Raw genomic sequence first — 15,602 nt, forward strand, 5'->3', positions numbered from 1 at the left:
TGTGCTCTAGATTTTGTTGTACACCCTACAACACCACGAATACCTGAAAGGTCCATATGCCTACGATTCATATATTTACATTTTTCTTTCATTCCAAATACATAATAATATACATGCATGATCATCAAGCAGCCACTGGGACTGGCTCTGTGGGCGTAGATGTAGGTGTAGAAGTACTCTCGACTTCTCCCGCTTCTGTGACTCCAGCCTCTCCATCAGTGCTAACACCCACCTGTCTCATGATCGTTCCTCTCCTCCTTGAGATTACCTGTCCAATCTTCAATAACATGCCTCTGGTAAGTTTACCCTTGCCCTTTGCTTTTCGTAGTTCTCTCTCTCTCTTATTAATTTCCTTCAATGGCGTCCTCATTGATACAATTGTCTTCTTCTTTGCTTCATTTTGTCTATCTTCCTCCAATTTTCTCTCTACGTATTCGGGATCGTGTCTCGTCCTGAATATAGAATATTTATTTCTCAACTCATCAATCACACTCCCGGGCATCGGCGGCGTAAGAAGCGTAGGTACAAATGTCTTTTCTTCAACTTCCATTCGCAGGGTATCGCAATCATAGTCTTTCTTTTCTCGAGGTTCGACTTTTGGCCATGGAATTATAATATTGGGACGGTCACCGGCACCGGGGATTATGCGCTGCCATTTGACGGTTTGGGCTTGTCGGTCTCGGAACATCTTGTGGTGGGCAAGCTTTTTGGCAATGACGTCGCGCGTTAGGCCGGTCACAGGGTCTGTGTATGGAAATACTAGTTTGACGTTTTTCAGGGAAATGCCTTGGGGAACGGATCGAGTGGGACGACGGTCTTGCTCGGAGTCTGATAACATCCATTTGGGTACTGCGATATCGATCTGATAATTTTGTTAGTTTGTAGCAATGAAAGATCCATGGTGGGGGGTAAATTGGAGATGGAGGCACAAAAGATCACAAATCATACCATATTCAATCCATCACAGGTAACTTCCGCCCTCTGTTTGTCAACTTTTTCTACCTTCCCAATCTTTCCCTTATCCCGCCCTGAGATCACAACCACTCTATCCCCCGCCGTAATATTCAGATGTTTCTTCCCTCCCCATAAATCCAATATCTCCAATATCTCTTTCCTCCTCGCAACTGGAACCTCAGTGAAATGAGCCGGGATGGCTCCATACGTCTCAACCTGCGAGCCAACATCTCTCTTTGGAGCCAACTCATTCAATTCCCAATCCTCCCTTCGCACCACTTTATTTTCCTTCATCCTTCTTAGATTTTCCGCACCCCATTGCTTCATCCTATCCTGCCGAAGGGCAAAAGCGTCGAGTTCATTTTTGCGCTGCCTCTTTGCAAGCCGGCGGGAGGCTTGCTTTTCGGCGAGGATTGTACGCCGAATGACTTTTTGCATGGTGGTGGGGGAGAGGAGGGGGGAATTCGTTTGGTGGTGGTGAGGGTGCTCAGTTCAACTTTTTTTGGATGGAGCTTTCGTTGATAATGGGCTAGTGATTTTTGGGTTAGTGCATAATTCTTGATCGGGGTGAGAGTCACGTGGCAAAGTCGGGGCTCGAATTGGGGTTTTATTGGTTCAGGGGCTAATGGATCATATGTTGATGTGCCAAGAGAGGCTTTCCCAATCCAAACATTGTCTATAAGTTTCAGGGACACGGCACGTGAGGCAGATTTCATTGATTAGGTATCTTATTATCTGAATGAGTTGTTGAATTGAATTCCCCAGACAATGGATTTTCAAATATGACCTCGATCGTACTCTGTATTCAAAAAACGTCGGAATGACATCAAGAGGGTGGGTGGAGAGAAGACAGATGTCATAGCAAGAAGAAGAACACATCGGAATACCCATAAATCTTGTGACTCTTGATCGCAGTCCTGTCTTTCCTGGTAGAAAAGAAACGAGGCGCGAATGAAAGAGTGAGGCGCAGATTGTCTAGGGGCTCAGCCCCATATGAAGTGCGTAAACTTGACGGATATCTCCTGAAGCTGGGGACGTGCTCATCTTCATGAAAGGAAGAGAAGTTTAGATAACTCAACCCTTGACAATTGGAAGGGCATTCATTCATGTTGTGATACAGTGTGTGAGATACTATACTATGGATGTATGCGGTGATACGATACGCCTGTAAATACGCCTGATAGAAACCCTACTCCGTAGAAGGAAGCATCCGTAATCAGAGTCATGTTTTGCAAGTGTACGAGCCAAACTATATACTAGTCATTTCATTGTCCCGTCAAGTCTAGACTAGACTTTTAAGCTTGGTGTCAGGACTCAGGAGTCAGGAGAGGAATTGAAAGAAGGAAAGAAGGAAGGAACGAAAGAAAGAAAGAACGAAGCAACGAAGCAACGAAGCAACGAAAGAAAGAAAGAAAGAAAGAAAGAAAGAAGGACTTTGCCAAGAAAGCATATCAGAACTTACCACTAACTTACCACTAACTTACCACTAACTCACCACTAACTCACCACTATCTTTACAGTTATCATTCAATAACGATACTGTATTGATTTTAAAGTTGCAGTGGAAGATTGTCGCTAGCGCCCGATTGTATATATATAATGTTTAAAGTATTCCTTTGATGTTGGACAATATTTAGTAGATGTGGTGGCTCAAATGAATAATAAGTTATCCAATATAAGGATTACGAAAAAGTCCTCTTGATATTTTACATACACCGATGCTGAGGAAGACACACAGGGCAAAAAGGAATAAGAAAAAAAATCAATAGAAGCAATTAATATATTTCGTAGGGACAGAATTGTAAACAAACCGTCGAAGGGCTTAGGTACTTCCTTGTTCATTGTCATCAATCGTTTTGTTGCCTACCCATGGTGACATGGTGTGAGGTTGGTGGAGTGAATGATAGTATGGTCTAGTAGGAGTGCATAAAATACGTGGAGAATACTCTGTACAGCATGTCACCTTCCCTAGCAGATACTAATGTATGAACCTTGGTAGCCCCTTTAGTTGATGGCTAGGGTTATGATTGAGGTGAGTTAGTGTGTTGATGTATATTTGATATTAGATGGTCCCTCGCAGACAGCAGACAGCAGACAGTACAGAGTAGACAGTAGACAATACAGTAGTAGCATGAGCACAAGAGGTATCTGAGATTTACCTGCAGTAACAATGATAAGTATTGATCTGCAGTATTCCTCATGTCCAACTGTTTGATTGGAAAATAGATAGATAATGAATTAAACAGAATCCATGGATGCTCCCTTTTCTACCCTCCAGCCACCTAGACAGCTAATTGAATACTGCCTCCTTCCTATCCATTACAATAGAGACAAACACACCCTATGTGAACTCTAGTACGGTAGAATAAGCAATAATGTATCCAATCGTTGGAATCGTAAAGCATTCAAGATTTCTTGAATGATTCCTCATGCTGTTCCCCATCCAATCCCATCCCTTCATTGACGGTTTGATTCACCGCATCAGCCCAGAATTTTTTTATTGATGCTAGATGATTCCCATAGTAACCAAGCCAAGTTGAATATTAGCGGCCTGATAATTTCAATCACAAATCATAAGGCCATAACATTGGAACCGACTAGCTATTAGGTTTCTCCAGAGGTTGCCTTCTTGAACTCATTTCCACCTTCAACAACCTTTCCAATTAACGAACTTTCATCTGCAACGACCCATACGATCAGTTTACATACACAACAATTTAATCAACAACTTCACTCAGTCGCTCTCTTTAACAAACCTTATCATACCCTTTGCCAAAATGGCGGAAATTAGAAGAAAGCTCGTTATTGTCGGAGACGGTGCTTGCGGTAAGACTTGCTTGTTGATGTAAGTACCCATCTACCTGTCAACGGTTTTCTAGTTGATCAAATCAATAAAAGTTATATCCACTAACAAATCTTCCAGTGTCTTCTCCAAGGGAACCTTCCCAGAGGTAAGCCTTACACCGACTCCTGAGAATTATATGCGAATCAAACACAACGCTGCCATCGCGTCAACTATCTGTTGATACTGGCAAGCATCGAAGCTGTTGATGAAAAATCACTATATCATCAGATCCAATAACTGATGCATCTTCTACTATAGGTCTACGTCCCAACCGTCTTTGAGAACTATGTCGCCGATGTCGAGGTCGATGGAAAGCACGTTGAGTTGGCTCTATGGGATACGGCTGGACAAGAAGATTACGATCGTCTCAGACCTCTATCATACCCCGATTCGCACGTTATCCTGATCTGTTTCGCCGTTGACTCTCCCGATTCCCTTGATAACGTTCAGGAGAAGGTACGATTCAATAGATGATTCCATCTGCTATTATCATGATGAGACGATTGCTGACACGTGCCTGAACAGTGGATCTCTGAAGTCCTCCATTTCTGCCAGGGCCTCCCAATCATCCTCGTTGGATGCAAGAAGGATTTGCGCCACGACCCAAAAACCATTGAGGAATTACACAAGACCAACCAAACCCCGGTCTCAGAAGATCAGGTAAGGATACATCAAAATTCCGCGCGGCTTGAAGACGGACCGCATGACTGAGAACAAGATTGAATAATGGAAGAATCATGCTAACAATTCTCTCAATAGGCTCAACGTGTTGCTGATAAGATTGGTGCTTACAAGTCTCTTGAGTGTTCAGCAAAGACCAATGAGGGTGTCCGTGAGGTGTTTGAACATGCCACACGTGCTGCACTCTTGACCAAGAAGGAGAAGAAGAAGAAGTGCATTGTCCTGTAAAGCTACTGTTATCGACTCTTCTCTTTCTCTAATGCGATCGGATTTTATTTTACTGCGAAAGTAGCTCGGTTGGGTGACGGGTTCATGCTAGCGAGAAGGAATTGTTACGAAGTGCATGGCTCTTCATCGACATATTAATCTATCATCCTCTTGATTGATAATACATGGACCAATATCTTCAAGTTTCTCGCACCAATACCGAACACTTCTTTCTTACTACACATCTGGGTTTCGACACATATCTCAGGGGATACGAACGGACAAATATGTCTCTTTTCTTCCGCAAATTGTGCCACGTTAGTTTCTTCTCTGTGTCTGTCTTTTTTCTCGCAAGATCTTTGTTGTTTCCTCTCATCTTCTTTTTCATGCGTGCGGTCAAGAATGGATCTGAATCATAAGGGTGCTTGCTGCGTGCGTTACGTCCGTTCGTCCTCATTATTGCTCCTTGCGTCAGAGCGGGTTGTGTGGGGCAGGGAGGGCTTGGAGAATAAGGAACGAATGGACTCTCGCATTTTTGTAAGGTGTAATAGCAATAGGCGTAGTCTATCAAGAGATATTTTCTAAGGTCTGATATTGCAATAATACACTTGAGGCGTTCATTCTTTTTTATTTTACAATGGCTGAGTATTAATGGATGGGTAAATAGGTGGCAATGATCCTTGCGTTCTTCTTATATTTGATGTTTAATGCGTGCGTGCTTTTTTTCTGTGAATTTGTGATCGATGTAAGTGATTTGATTATCTTTTTGTCTTTTTTCTGGCACTTGACATGCGTTTTCCGCCTCGTGTGACTTGATATACGCGATACACTGTTCAACGACTAGTTTCAACTGAAGAGTATTATTTTACTTGGCCTGCTAGGGAGGCCCTAATGTTCCCTCTAAGCTGTGATATAACGAAAGGCAATGGTTCCATTAAGATTTCGCACAGCAACTTGAGCTTGTGCTTGAAGTCCGCACGCATTCTCTCAAAGCATTTATTAGGCACAATGGACGTATGAACATATACTCGCCTTCAAACGTTTCTCGCCATTCCCAACCCAGATCCTGTCTTTACGCATTCATCACCATTTTTTTTTTTCAAGCCGGTAGTACCCATTGGCGACCGGAACATGCTCTTCTACAGTCTTCGATTTGCAGATGTACGTGTAAATCGGCTGTTTTACTACTAATGTACAGGAAGGTAAATTCTTTGGGACTTTGTACGGAGACCGATTGTGATGTTGGATCATGTACATAATGGTTCGGGTTTCTCCTCGGTGGGTTATCTAGATACTATTCATTATTCAACAATACATTGGATTTCAGTATTTTGTATCATTTATCACTTGATCTATTTTCATACACTCAGTGTTATAACAAGTCTTTGTTATAGTCAAGATGGAGAGAAATACCAGGACTAATTCTGGCGGTGCTCCTAACGGGAGAAAGGGAAGCGGTGGGCCCGGGAAGGACGGGAAAAGTGGGCGGCCATGTCGTGATGCCTTGGGTTATAAGCCTGATCAAGGATCTGGTAATAATGATGGTAAAAAGGATGGTGGATCCCACGGTGATGGAGGTTCTGGAAGTGGCACGAAAGGGAATAAGTAGATCACAGATGGCAACGATAGAGCCACTGCTTCCATCAAAGGAAAGAATGGCAACACTGGTCTGCATCTAAACCAAGACGCGTCAAATAATCGAAATTTAGTCTGGGTAGGAATACAATCAACATGGTGAAATATCAAATTGGATGACTTGTTTCTTGTGGGAGAAATCATCTCAAAAAAGGAAGGAAACAGCAAATGGATATTTTCGAATATGAATGGATTGTTAGAGCGGATCAAAGATTGATACTTTGAGGAGCGAAACTTGAACTTGAGGTGTTGCAATGGAAAGTGGCTATAGCTAGCGTTGAATATAATACTTTTACCCATATATGTATTGTGGTATTGATCCTCGTGCTTGCTATTGAGTGGGGAGTGAGTGGGTATTACTTGTTGGATAGAGGTAGGATAAGGGGGGGAGATACTCGGGGCACAGAGTGTTTGTGGTCAGGAGATGATGAAGATGTATGAAAGTGCTGATGAATCTTGTTGGTGAAGCTGATGTATGTTGGAGGGGACTTTATTGATGTAGTTGGAATCTGGAGTGATAGTGTCGCCCGCTTTGGAAGCTGATTGCATGAAAACATCAATGGCTTTTTAGGTGCTTTATGTATTGAATGTTACTTGGCGTTGAGAATCTAAGCATGATATACAGGAAAATATAATTGCCTTGGAAGGTGCTGCACGAGGCGAAGAAGTTGACTTCTCAAGAAGATGAGCTTATGAACCTTTGTTAAGTTGATAGAAACGTGAAAATCCAAAGATCACTCAAGAGTCTAGTTTCAAGATAGGTCACAAGGATTTGCCTTCATAGCGCTCTGGGGATGATTTGAGAAGGCTCTCGAGTAAAAATTGTTTATTTTGTGGTCGCCAAACAATCAGGTGATAACTAATAACTTCTTGACTTCACTTTTTCGAAACTTCACTCTAATCATCACTCCGCTTACAGCCAGCCATAACTGAAATTCACTTTACACCGGGTTTGATTCTTATTCTGCTTAGCGCCGTTCAGATCGCGAGGCTGAAATAAACATGAAGTAAACTTCTCGTCAAAATTTGTTTATTCCTCAACAACAAACGGAACAAACACAACAACCACGACTGGAGTACACCATCATCAAGATGTGTATATTCAGGATCACTACTTATGATGAGTGTTGGGGTCAATATACTCACTTATTAATTTGCTCCGACGAATCATCCAATAACAATGAACTTACCATTCCACAAGATCGAGTTCTTTCGGCCCTCAAATGTCCCAACTTGAAATCCGAGCATATCAACGTCGGCGGTTCGAGATGTAATTGCAAAATCAATCCGCAAGCTTTCAACACTATTTGTAAGAGGATGTGGGGAGGTGATTTTGTCGGAAGTGTTAACTGTAGCATGAATCCCGGATCTGCAGTAAAATTTCAATTTCGCGGCAGAGAATGGGACAACTGCACCAATGTGGATATGTTACTGAGAGGAGGAGATCGCAATGTTCCAGATGAATATGATCCTAGTGCGCAAGCATGGAGTGATCGTGAGTGGGATGGAGACAATAAACAGGTAGATTGGAGAGACAAGGATTGGGTCACGTTGGCAGAGAAGGGAATGGTTACGTGGCAGAGTCGCAAGATTCGAAAGCCCACTAACGTTCAAGATCCGATGATTTCAGGAGAAATCCAGTCTTCTGAGATGAGTCAAACTTACGAAGAGGTCCAACTGGACAAAAGCGAAATGTTTTCGACCGAGCACAATTTAACGAGACCAAAAGGTCAGAAGCTCCGTCCACGACATACCTCGACAAACCGTCATGTTGGAACTATTGGTGATGCTGTAGTCGAGTGGAGACGATTGAAAGACCAGAAAGAAGCCGCTGTGGATGGTCATCAGAATTCGAGCGTTAGTCAGCCACAATACCAGAGGAAAGCTTCAGTTCCACAAATCAACCAGGCTGAACATGGAAGACAGCTGACGATTGATACCAACCTTAAGAGTCAACAAAATGCGCTGTCATCATCGGCTGCCACTATTCAAACCCCATCAATATTTCCAACCGGTCCAAAGGCTATGCCAGTTCGGAAGGCAGAGCGACTGCGTAGAGGGAGAAAGAATAGGCAGGAAATTCAATCAGGAGAACAATCAGCTGCATCTACGGGGATGCGTTCAACTATTCCACTTGGGCCGAAGTTAATGCCTGTCTGGCAAAAAGCACAGATTCTAAAGGAGAAACAGGAACTGGAGAAGAAGAATATCGGAATCCCGCCGGGAAATTATCAACAAAATTCGATGGGTCCGGCTGCCGCTACTGCCACCCATGATAAGAATATCCACGACCAGGACGCAAGCCAAGTAACTTTACAAATTCCTGCTTCGTTGGAAACTTCTTCAGCTCTTGTTGCTGCAAGTGAAAGCTCGCAAGACCAGTGCGAGAGGGTAAATGATCAGAAGAGAAACAAATTCTCGCACAATGCCTACGAACAAGGAGTTGTCCTGCGGGAAAAGAAATCGAAGGATCAAGTACATGAATCTCGTCTGTCTGTTCAGGATGGCTTCCAACATGTCAGTGTACAAACTCCTAGCCGAGAGGATAATAACTCGTCTACCAACACTTTAAGTAAACCATGGAATGGTGTACCGGAATATGTCGTTTCTCAAGAGTACAACAATACTTTACCGGAGTCTGATGATAGGAACTTCAGATTTAACAACTACACTCCTTCTAAACGCCCTCTAGAAAAGGTCCAAATGACAGATCATAATGAGGCATCGAACTCTACACCTAAAGATTCCTATGAAACTTTGCACCAAGCTTTAAGACCGCAAGCAGCTCCACATGTCGTTTTAGATCCTGCATGCAGAGGAGATCTGACACCTCTTGAGCTACGCCAAGTGGAAAGATCTCAAGCGAAATCTGCAAACCCTGAATTTCATCCATGTTCGAGTCTTAGTAAAATCGAACAAGATGAACCCCAAGCTCTTGAGCGGGAACAGAAAACTCAGGATAATGTACAGACTCAGAGACAATTCAGTGTTTTTACACAGGAACCAGATCATTCACAGCAAAATTTCCAAAGAAAGGCAATCAGAAAGCTCCAAGAAATTGAAGAGCAGTCAAAGATACCAGGCAACAGAAACGAGCGAGATTTTCTCCATGATTTCAGTCAGCTTGATGCTTTCTTACAGGACTTCACGATTTCTCAGCAGGATACCGCTCGGGAGATGTGGATGGCGGAAAAAGCCAAGGTTGATAGGAAGTATAGTAAGTTCTATGAAACCATTGCTGCTCCTGGCAAAGCGGTCACAAATAGCCCACAAGGAAGTGATAAAGTAGTCAAGCAGCTACGTCAAAAGAAAGTCGACGAGGACAATGATTTTGAGGAGAAATCTGTTGAACACGGGTCTCTTCCTCGAAACGAAATTTCACCTGCGAATACCTCTCGCCTCTCGCTGAAATCAGAATTACCCCATCTACTCACGAGGAAGCGTAAGACCATACTGTTGGCAAACATGCTACATGATCAAGACATGAAGGAGAGGTTTGTGCAGGATGTCCCGTTTCAGCAACAAAATGTGGCCCGTGATAGTTGGATTATTGTAGCAAAATTGGTAGATCGCCGCTTACAGAAACTCCTCGATCAAATCAGGACATGCGTTGTCGCTGAAGGCGTAGAAAATTATTCTGAGGACGTTGAATATAATGGAGAGGAGCACCGGTACAAATGACCTCTTAATTCAGAAAACTTCAAATACTGATATATTCTATTAGACAAGCTCAAGAAAAGATACTAAAAAGTGTTAATCGAAAGTAGGAACAAAAATACCCCTCCTTGTACCATTCTTGCTTTAACTAACGATTTAAAGATTTGGCGAGCAGCTCAGGAAACTTGAACGTTCAGCGAAAACTCTAGAAGAGAAACGAGTTCGTGAAGCCGAGAAGCAGAAGAAGCTCAATCATCGCAAATCATTCAAAGAGCAAAACCGGGATGATGACGTTTCCGATCTTTTGAATCACAATGGTCGTGCAGAAGCTACAAGTAACCAACAGGAACTGATCAGCACTTCTCTTGGAGATCAGACAATGGGAGATATTTTGGATGTAGATGAAGATGCCGATATTAAAGTACAACAAAAGCGAAAGAGAGACGTTCAATATCTTGATCATTCTCCACGCATGTCTGCCAAGAAGAGAAAGTCTGGCGAAAATAAGATGGCTGTTGAGAGCGAACGGGCACGTAACCAGAGATTGAGGACCCTATATTATTCAGGACTCATTCCGAGTATGGAATATGCCACGGGTCTTGAGAAGGCTGACGCTGCCAAACTACAAGTCGAAAACAAACAGGACCAAGACAAGCGAAAGGATAATTCCCAGTATTCTGAACCAATAACTTCGAAAGATGAGATGTCTAGCAATAATAAACCCCAGGCCCAAAGCTCTGTACGCAAATCATGGATCGACATTGACTTCGAAGCTCAGGACATACTTACTAAGACTAATCGACGAGAACATAGACAGATATTGTAACGTTTTCGCCAAACTTGATTGAAACACAAGCTGACATTAGAATAGAATCCCCGAGACTTTCCACCTCTCGTTTCAGGCACAATTCCCGAAACTACCAAATGAATCGGAATTCGAGTTTCGCGAAAGAAAGCTTGCTGCATTCGTCGTCAGCGATGAATACAAACAACCTCGATCAGCTGGCTCGGGTACCAGGAATAGCACATTGACTAATGGTCAAGAACAAGCTGACAGTGATGAAGATCTGTCGGAGTATCTACCATCAGGTGCGTATCTTTTATTTAAGTCTGACTAAAGGAGAATAATGCAGAGCTTACTAGATACACGTTAGGTATGACTCAGTCAAATTTGAGCAACGAAGCTGGTACGCATGCCGAGAAGGAGCAAACTAGAAAGCCGAGACTCACGCGTCAAGCGAAGACTATGTAAGATACTAGTCATTTATCGAATAGATGCTTTGGATGTTCGCTAATAAATCGTGAAGTTCTGCTCGAGAAGAATGGCTTCGAAAGCAAGATGCTAGAAACTTTGAGGGACAGAGACAACAAGTCGGTAACACCGGCAATGCCAGAGTCGAAGGGATGGTAGGCATGCTTGTTGGTGGAAGAATTGATGTTGACGACCAGATTTCGAGCAATATGAGCGACAATCAAGGACTTGCGGGATATAGATCAGAGAAAAATGCTTATAGGAAGATGGAAGGTGGTAGCCGATCGCAAAGCAGAGGTAAGTCCTTTTCCGGCCTATCTTAATTTCTCTCGTCTACAATTACGTGGCGGAGCAGAACATCACTGCATCACTGGAACCTTGAATTTAATAACATAGCTGTAGGGGTTTTCGGAACTGAACAACAATTCCAGTCGTTCAATAAAAATTTGTCAGCGGTAGTCCAGCACAATGATGCAGTTATGGCAGGGAGCAATATCGAGACAGCTATTGATTTGACGTCTGATTGAGAAAGGGAGTGAGCATTGGCTAGTGATTTGGGAACAGGAATTTGTTGGAGTATCTAGGTATTTTATTTGCGTGGATTTCGCCTCTAAGGAAGTTATTTGGTGGTTTTAGTGGTTAGCAGGATCTTAGGACAAATACTTCTTGTCATTCTAGAATCAAAGAGCGAGGCATATTCTTGATCTGTGGACTTAGCAATAGCAATATTTCATTTTGATTGATGTCAATGTACTTGCTGTGGATCGAATCATTGTGACTATATTCGCTCTAAACTATAAGGTTGTAAGCTATAATGGGAAGCTGTGAAGTGGCTAGATTTTTTCAATTGCATTATTCGCAGCCCGTGAATTGTACCATGCTATAGCCCTCTGGAAGAAACTGGTGCTCTAAGACTTCTACTATGCTTGTCCAAAACATGAATGACATTGCTAAATAACATAAAGATCAGCATAATGCTCTAATCCTTTGAAGTCAATATTCACCATCATGAAGCTCTGATCCAAAATTCGACAACCTCATTCACCAATTCCAGCATACACACTTCTCTGCTATCATCTGATAAGATAGAATAGACAAAAAGTCTTTATTTTAGCCCAGTGAATAAACAATCATGCCGCTATAGATGTTCATAGTTCCAGAAAGTTCCCTCGTAATCTCTTCTGCCACAAAAAGGTAATCCTATTTTCAATTTCCAATTCTCGCACAACAAAGAAAAAAGTAAGCTTCTTTCGAATTTCTCTGAAGAAATTCTCAACCTTTTCCATCCTAGATATAAACAACATCTATACTTAAGAAAAGTTGTTTTTATCTATTTCTGAAATCAAACTGAATCTTTCAATACAGAAAGAAGTCTTTAAACAACTTTTATTTTCACTTTTGGTTCTTCTCAGCTTAAAACCCGACTTTCCAAAATCTACCTCTTCACCCCTTATTTATTCTGACTCGACCTTCAAGACTCAATTTTATCCTACTACTTGAAGATAAAGCTCATAACATTAACAATCTACAATTCGACCAAGATGTGTGTAGATACTCTCATCACCTACACTGCTTGCAATTGCAAGATCATGATCAAAAGTATTTGTTTTGATCATATTCAACATACTCTCAAGCAGGAAGATAGGAATCTATGCCCTAAGAAGATTCCTGGTCTTTATACAATCAGGTAAGTAGAGTTTGCAGGTTTACTTTTCTTGATATTTTGATCGGTTTGGATGTGCAGATCTCTTGAATTTGCTTTCTTGTCTTGGTCTTGGCAAATTCTTCGGAGTATACAGCATGCATGCACTTCCATCTCAGAGATGACTTCAGATCTCCCATTTATCTCTTGTTCATGAGTCTCTCATCCGACTCTCCTAACCTTCTCACAAACACAAAAACTAACAAATGTTTCTCCCACAGAACAAGCCCTAACCTCTGCTTCCTCAAATCCGGCAGTAAACTCGAAGACGGCCGCATCTTCCGCCATGGCTCCCATCGCACACGTCACTACTACGAGTTCGAACGCGATCCCGATGATCCCAAGAAGCGTTGGGAGAGCTGGGAACTTAAGAATCGCGGTAAATCTCGTCAGAGAACTGATAGTATGGAGGCCAATATCAGTGCTGGTGAAGATAGGTATGTTTTCTATTTGCTCTTGTGAATTCCAAACTTACCAGCAAAACTTTAACTGTAAAGTTTTGACTGTGACTAACTAGGTATGTGATAGGAGACACTTGAATCTTGAGGCTGATAATCATGATGATGATAGTCACAAGGAGAGAGAATCTCAGATCAGAGAGTGGCAAGAAGAGACGAAGAATAATAGACCACCTAGAGTAAAGATTGAGGATGAGGAGAAGATGGTTGAGAAGGAACAACCGGCTCCAGGTCGAAAGACGGTCAATCATGTTCTTTATGATATGTTTGATTCGCGCAGCGATGATGAATTCTCTGATGATGATGATTGGAAGCCTGAGGCTAAGTATATCTCCCATCCCCTTATACACATCACGAGCACGAACTAACACAACTCATAGGATTGAAGTCGACCCCGGACATACAGTCCCCTGGTCCTCCAACAACTCTCGCTCTTTCTCAGACTCTACACGTGCAAGTGGCACCAACACCAACACCAACACCACCCAAGAAGCATATACCTCACCCACATCCCGCGACGATGGAGGTCTCTTCAGCAATCACAGCCCCAACGCTATCCACGACGCCGAGACCCATCGTCCCGCGACCCCTCACTCCCAATTCAACTTCAATCCTCCCTTCAGCGGCACGCACACCAAGTACACTCACAGCTCCGACAAATCGCACTCGAGTCACGGATCCAGATCTAGCTCTACCCGTACCAACAACAACAACACCAACACCAACACCAACACCATGGATTTCGGATCTCCCAAACACCGAGCTCAGATTCCAGCAGAGGGACCACCTAGAAGACATGATGTGTATCGTCCGCATTATCCTTCTATGTCCGTTGATGCACATTCTAGCTTTTGGGCTGGTCATCTTAATCAAGCATCGCATAATACAGGTACCAATCGTCCGCCGCCGTACTTTCCGAGTCCTTCGACTCTTGCGCCGCATAATGATGTAGCTGGTGGTGCATCTGGCCCCATGGGAGTAGATGGTGGAAATACCGCCAGCGGAGATGGAGAAATCCGGGGTGTATATGGTAATTACACAAGTGGAGAAAATCACGAGAGAGAGAACAAAAAAGCTCGAGTCGACAGACCTGGTCCTAGCAATCTCGATTTCGATTTCGATAATACCTCCAGCCTTTTCGCAAACAATGAACGTGGAGAAATGTCAAGAGACGAGAGCGAAAAACAGAGGGTTAATGGTATTAAAGATGCCGGAGATGATGTTGAGATGGTTGAATAAATTAGCGGTCTGTTTGTGGGGGGATTTGTTCTGGCTTAAGGTACTTGAGTAGACTGCATTGCGGAGTCTTCTGCGGTTTTGACTTGACTCTCCGAGTTCTAATTCATGAGGTTGATGGATGTCCCCATTCAAAGCCACGATTCCACGCAGGTATTAAGATGATCCAGAAGTTTCGAAACCGGACGAAGTGTTTATACAGATCTCGAAAAGTTAACACAGGAGAAGCAATACTTTGTCAGATACCTAGGCAAAGTGAATAGGAAAGATCTCGATACTGGGTAATGAAAGATACTGTTTATTGCATTAGGATTTCAATAGCATACTGTGCTGATAGCAATGGGGTGGATTAGTGGTATTGGTGATAGCAATAGCATATGATTCTACAACAGAAGCAGACTAGGTCATCGACGATCATTCCATATTCTCTTTTTTCGAGAAAAGCTTATCTACTATTAGCTTCTAGCGAAAATGTGAAGACTTCTTCACATACCCCCAGTGGGGCCTTAGCGTCCGGAAACCGGACTGCTGTCAGACAGCTGTGTTATGCTCTCATAGTTGAAAGCAAGCCAGCATCAATATATGTTCAGGATCGTAAATTATTGGTCCGCAGTCTATCCTTTCGAACACCCCAAGCGGGAAATTTTAAAACATGATGAGTATTCCTCTCAAGAAACATAATGATTACACCTTTCACAACATCTCGTTGCACCCAACGCAAGTGCACTTGCCTATTGACCAGCAGTAGCTGTCCAAATTGTGATCACCATCTCGTTCGCACTGTTAGTACTCTGCTGTTTTGATATTTTATTGAATTCTTATAATTTACATTCTTTCTATTCATATTGGTTGGTTTTGCACAACCATCTAACTAATGCTCGAGTCAATGTGCTCCTTTCCTCCTCTCAAATCATCTCCTCTTTATCCAGGCCGCACAAAAATTCCTGAAGGAAAATGCTTTGCGCGAGATCTAGA

The 15,602-nt window shown here is 42.8% G+C and overlaps 5 protein-coding genes across 5 annotated transcripts; 4 read left to right on the plus strand and 1 right to left on the minus strand.

The window, feature by feature from the left end:
• Positions 1-124: 124 nt before the first annotated feature.
• On the minus strand, positions 125-1,392 carry EAF01_005630 (uncharacterized protein; the record flags this gene model as incomplete). The annotated part of the gene is made up of 2 exons (XM_038913884.1): positions 125-862; positions 949-1,392. 2 exons carry the CDS (start codon positions 1,390-1,392, stop codon positions 125-127), a joined length of 1,182 nt encoding a protein of 393 aa, XP_038770333.1.
• Positions 1,393-3,521: 2,129 nt separating this feature from the next.
• On the plus strand, positions 3,522-5,441 carry EAF01_005631 (uncharacterized protein). Its single transcript, XM_038913885.1, has 5 exons — positions 3,522-3,799; positions 3,878-3,905; positions 4,058-4,255; positions 4,325-4,459; positions 4,559-5,441. Exons 1-5 carry the CDS (start codon positions 3,732-3,734, stop codon positions 4,706-4,708), a joined length of 579 nt encoding a protein of 192 aa, XP_038770334.1. The 5' UTR covers positions 3,522-3,731; the 3' UTR covers positions 4,709-5,441.
• A 645-nt stretch (positions 5,442-6,086) lies between these two features.
• Positions 6,087-6,296, plus strand: EAF01_005632 (uncharacterized protein; the record flags this gene model as incomplete). Its single annotated transcript, XM_038913886.1, has 1 exon — positions 6,087-6,296. The coding sequence occupies one exon, from the start codon at positions 6,087-6,089 to the stop codon at positions 6,294-6,296; it is 210 nt and encodes a 69-aa protein (XP_038770335.1).
• Positions 6,297-7,414: 1,118 nt separating this feature from the next.
• EAF01_005633 (uncharacterized protein) lies at positions 7,415-11,758 on the plus strand (the record flags this gene model as incomplete). Its single annotated transcript, XM_038913887.1, has 7 exons — positions 7,415-9,993; positions 10,047-10,085; positions 10,142-10,801; positions 10,851-11,068; positions 11,113-11,227; positions 11,287-11,528; positions 11,634-11,758. 7 exons carry the CDS (start codon positions 7,415-7,417, stop codon positions 11,756-11,758), a joined length of 3,978 nt encoding a protein of 1,325 aa, XP_038770336.1.
• A 1,014-nt stretch (positions 11,759-12,772) lies between these two features.
• On the plus strand, positions 12,773-14,630 carry EAF01_005634 (uncharacterized protein; the record flags this gene model as incomplete). Its single annotated transcript, XM_038913888.1, has 4 exons — positions 12,773-12,918; positions 13,155-13,370; positions 13,462-13,716; positions 13,772-14,630. The coding sequence occupies 4 exons, from the start codon at positions 12,773-12,775 to the stop codon at positions 14,628-14,630; spliced, it is 1,476 nt and encodes a 491-aa protein (XP_038770337.1).
• Positions 14,631-15,602: the final 972 nt, after the last annotated feature.

This window comes from Botrytis porri (genome assembly GCF_014898465.1).
Source record: "Botrytis porri strain MUCL 3234 chromosome Unknown BPOR_007, whole genome shotgun sequence".
NCBI classification, from domain to species: domain Eukaryota; kingdom Fungi; phylum Ascomycota; class Leotiomycetes; order Helotiales; family Sclerotiniaceae; genus Botrytis; species Botrytis porri.